We start from the raw sequence: 4,492 nt of genomic DNA, 5'->3' as shown, positions 1-4,492 counted from the left end.
GGCTCTAAAATTAACAATTAATAAATGGGACCTCATGAAATTGAAAAAGCTTCTGTAAAGCAAAGGACACTGTCATCAGAACAAAAGGACAGCCTACAGACTGGGAAAGGATCTTCACCAACCCTATATCTGACAGAGGGTTAATATCCAGAATATATAAAGAACTCAAGAAGTTAAACAGGGACAAATCAAGTAATCTAATTAAAAAATGGGGTGCAGAGCTAAACAGAGAATTCTCAGTAGAGGAATATTGAATGGCAAAGAAACAGTTAAAGAAATGCTCAACATTCTTATCATCAGCGACATGCAAATTAAAACGACCCTGAGATTCCATCTTACAGCAATCAGAATGGCTAAGATCAAAAACTCATGTGGCCGGCTCTTTGATCACCTCTCCCTGGTGAGGTGGCTTAACTAGGCCACAGAGAAAGATGATTCAGTCAGCACTGATGAGCCCTGATAGGCTAGGGAAGACGTAGGCTAGGGAAGACCTCTCCTACCAGTGGACTAGGGAAGCGGCATAGGAGAAGAGGGAGGTAGTGTGGGCTTGGGAGGAGATGAGGGAGGGGGCTACAGCTGGGATACAAAGTGAATAAATTGTAACAAATATTAAATCAATAAAAACAAATGACACTCCAATAATGTCATACAGTTTTGTTAAGAATGCTTATTTTGTTTGTAATTGTGATATTTTAAAACTATCTTATAGTATGCTAAATAGCTAAATAATTGATAATTTCACTGTCATTTAGAAAATGATTTCTCAAAAATTATTCATCATTCTCAAATTAATTATATTTATGAAAACAAAGCATTTTCAAGAAAATAGAAATTATTAACATTTTTGATCCACAGTTAAGGTATCATTACGCATTGCCATCTCTATAATAAGTCACTGGAGGTCCATCTGTTAGGTTACCATGGACTGTCAAGCCCAGAAATAAACTGAGGTAATGGTCTCTCTCAGACGTACTGATTTTCATTTAGAGACTGGTTAGGGTGTAACAGTACACACAGTTGTCCCTCCCTCACCAGCACAGGCGCCCCAACATTGCAGAGTACAGGGAAACTATTGTTACATAATTGGTGTCAGTGCTTACCTGGCTTAATGAAATGTTCAAGAAGCAAGTTCTTGGATAATCAAGGCAATTTTGCAAATTTGTGATGACCATGCTTTTCGGGAGAGTGGGCTGCAGGACAATTATGAACAAGCATATATTGCTCCTTAATTACTTTTTTTTCTTATTAATACAGTATTTGTTTTCGCTGTCACACCCAGAGCCAAGCACTTCCCCAATACTTCCTGGGGAAGTTCAGGGCGAGAAGCTCACAGGGCAGACAGGACACAAAAGTGCTGTGGGAGGGGGAAGTGGGAGACAGCTGCCTCACATGGCAAAGAGGATGAGAAAGGCCACCGTTAGGCAAAAGAGCCCTATGGCCCCTGAGAGGGCAAAGCCCAGCATCGCATAGGAGAAGAGCTGTTGTTTCAAGGAAGGGCTCCTGGCATAGCCAGTGATGAGGCTCCCCCAAACAGTCCCAATCCCAGCCCCAGAGCCTGCCACCCCCACTGTAGCAGCCCTGGTCCCAGTGAACTTGGCAGCTGTGTCGATGTCCCTTGAAACCGTGGCGGTTTGGAAGCTGCGGCTATAGATGAGTGAGGTCAGAAGCCGCTGGACTGCCAAGCTGCTCTGGCCCTGATTTGTTGGCATCTGTAGTCGCTTCAACTGCACTGCAGAGAGGGGACCGGTCAGCAGCTGAGAGGTGCTCCTGATTAAGGAGCAGGCATACATATTCAGGGGTGAGGAGCCAAGGCCGGAGAGCTGTTCCCAGGGTGGAGAAGACCGCCAGTTACTTCCTTATTGATGTGGTAGAGACAGGAACTGACAGGGACTACGTGGGGACTGATGGCAACATGCATGATGGATCTGATTAAGCACCTTCTGGATGAGGCGGCAAGATTCCTGTCTATATCGCCCATGGCAGAAGGGCATAACTTTTGCTAACTGACATAAAGTGGAGGAGATGTGAACATCAATTCAAAACGAACACAAGAAAGAACTATACAGCTTCTCATTACAAATATTTTCTTCCATGGAGTGCAATTGCTGTAAGTTACATATTTTCTATGATATATATGTTTAATTTGTTTCAGGAATATGAAACAATTTTTTTTCTCATTTCACTTCTTTTCATTATTCTTTTTTTTTTGAGACTAAAATATATTTACATTGTTATAAACTCTATTATAAGTTTATAAAGCCAGTTGTTTTGGTAGACTAAACAAAAATAACAATAAAATAGTTTTTTTTGAATTTTTTATTTAACTTTTATTAATTACACTTTATTCATTTTGTATCCCCCCATAAGCCCCACCCTCCTCCACTCCCGGTCCCACCCTCCCCCCACTTTCTGCATGCATGCCCCTCCCCAAGTCCACTGATAGGGGAGGTCCTCCTCTTCTTCTTTCTGATCTTGGTCTATCAGTTCTCATCAGAAGTGGCTGCATTGTCAGGGTTCTAGGTTATCTCCATGAATAGTACTTGGTTGGAGTATGAGTCTCTGGGAAATTCCCTATGTTCAAATTTTCTTGTTCTGTTGCTCTCCTTATGGAGTTCCTGTGCTCTCCAGCTCTTACTATTTCCCACTTCTTACATAAAATTTCATTCACTCTGCCCATCAGTTGGCCATCAGGCTCAGCATCTGCTTTGACAGTCTGCATGGCAAAGGCTTTCAAGGACCCCTGTGGCAGGTTCCTAGGTTGTTTCCTGTTTTCTTTTTCTTCTGATGTCCATCCTCTTTGCCTTTCAGGGTGGGGATTGAACATTTTAGTTAGGGTCCTCTCTTTTGCTTAGTTTGTTTAGATGTACAGATTTTAGTGGGTTTATTCTATGTTGTATGTTTATATGAGTGAGTATATACCGTGTGTGTCTTTTTGCTTCTGGGACAACTCACTCAGGATGATCCTTTCAAGGTCCCACCATTTACCTGCAAATTTCATGATTTCCTTATTTTTCATTGCTGAGTAATACTCCATTGTATAGATGTACCACAGTTTCTGCATCCATTCTTCAGTTGAGGGGCATCTGGGTTGTTTCCAGCTTCTGGCTATTACAAATAAAGCTGCTACAAACATGGTTGAGCAAATGTCCTTTTTGTGTACTTGCGTCTCTTTTGGGTATATGCCTAGGAGTGGTATAGCTGGATCTTGAGGAAGCGCTATTCCTAGTTGTCTGAGAAAGCGCCAGATAGCTTTCCAGAGTGGTTGTACCAGTTTACATTCCCACCAGCAGTGGAGAAGGGTTCCCCTTTCTCCACAACCTCTCCAACATGTGTTGTCCCTTGAGTTTTTCATCTTGGCCATTCTGATGGGTGTAAGGTGAAATCTCAGGGTTGTTTTGATTTGCATTTCCCTAATGGCTAATGAGGTTGAGCATTTCTTTAAGTGCTTCTCTGCCATTCGATATTCCTCTACAGAGAATTCTCTCTTTAGCTCTGTTCCCCATTTTTTAAGTGGATTACTTGGTTTGTTGCTTTTCAGCTTGTTTAGTTCTTTATATATATTGGATATGAGTCCTCTGTCAGATAAAGGGTTGGTGATGATTCTTTCCCAATCTGTAGGCAGTCGCTTTGTTTTGATGACGGTGTCCTTTGCTTTACAGAAGCTTTTCAGTTTCATGAGGTCCCATTTATTGATTGGTGCTCTTAGAGCCTGTGCTGTTGGTGTTCTGTTCAGGAAGGTTTCTCCTGTACCAATGAGTTCTAGGGTATTCTCCACTTTTTTTTCTAGCCGATTTAATGTGTCTGGTTTTATGTTGAGGTCTTTGATCCACTTGGACTTCAGTTTTGTGCAGGGTGATAAGTATCGATCTATTTTCATTTTTCTACATGTAGACATCCAGTTGGACCAGCACCATTTGTTGAAGATGTTATCTTTTTTCCATTGTATGGTTTTGGCATATTTGTCAAAAATCAGGTGTCCGTAAGTGTGTGGGTTTATTTCTGGGTCTTCTGTTTGATTCCATTGATCCACCATTCTGTTTCTATGCCAGTACCATGCAGTTTTTATAACTGTTGCTCTATAGTACAGCTTGAGATCAGGGATGGAGATACCTCCAGAAGATCTTTTATTGTAGAGGATTGTTTTAGCAATTCTTGGTTTCTTGTTATTCCATACGAAGTTGAGAATTTTTCTTTCCAGGTCTGTAAAGAATTGTGTTGGCAATTTGATGGGAATTGCATTAAATCTGTAGATTGCTTTTGGTAAGATGGCCATTTTTACTATGTTAATCCTTCCAAGCCATGAGCATGGGAGATCTTTCCATCTTCTCATATCTTCCTCTAATTCTTTCTTCAGAGACTTGAAGTTTTTTTCATACAAGTCTTTGGCTCGCTTGGTTAGGGTTACACCAAGGTACTTTATGTCATTTGTGGCTATTGTGAAGGGTGTTGTTTCCCTAATTTCTTTCTCAGCCCTTTTGTCTTTTGTATACAG

The 4,492-nt window shown here is 41.2% G+C and overlaps 1 protein-coding gene across 1 annotated transcript; it reads right to left on the bottom strand.

Annotated features, from left to right (window-relative positions):
- Positions 1-1,385: 1,385 nt before the first annotated feature.
- On the bottom strand, positions 1,386-1,790 carry LOC129676972 (ATP synthase F(0) complex subunit C2, mitochondrial-like). The gene has a single exon (XM_055607521.1). It carries the CDS (start codon positions 1,788-1,790, stop codon positions 1,386-1,388), a length of 405 nt encoding a protein of 134 aa, XP_055463496.1.
- Between the last annotated feature and the right edge of the window lie 2,702 nt (positions 1,791-4,492).

The sequence above is a fragment of the Psammomys obesus genome, unplaced genomic scaffold (assembly GCF_907164565.1).
Source record: "Psammomys obesus unplaced genomic scaffold, mPsaObe1.curated_primary_1811, whole genome shotgun sequence".
NCBI lineage: Eukaryota > Metazoa > Chordata > Mammalia > Rodentia > Muridae > Psammomys > Psammomys obesus.
This window is presented reverse-complemented; position numbering and strand designations above follow the sequence as displayed.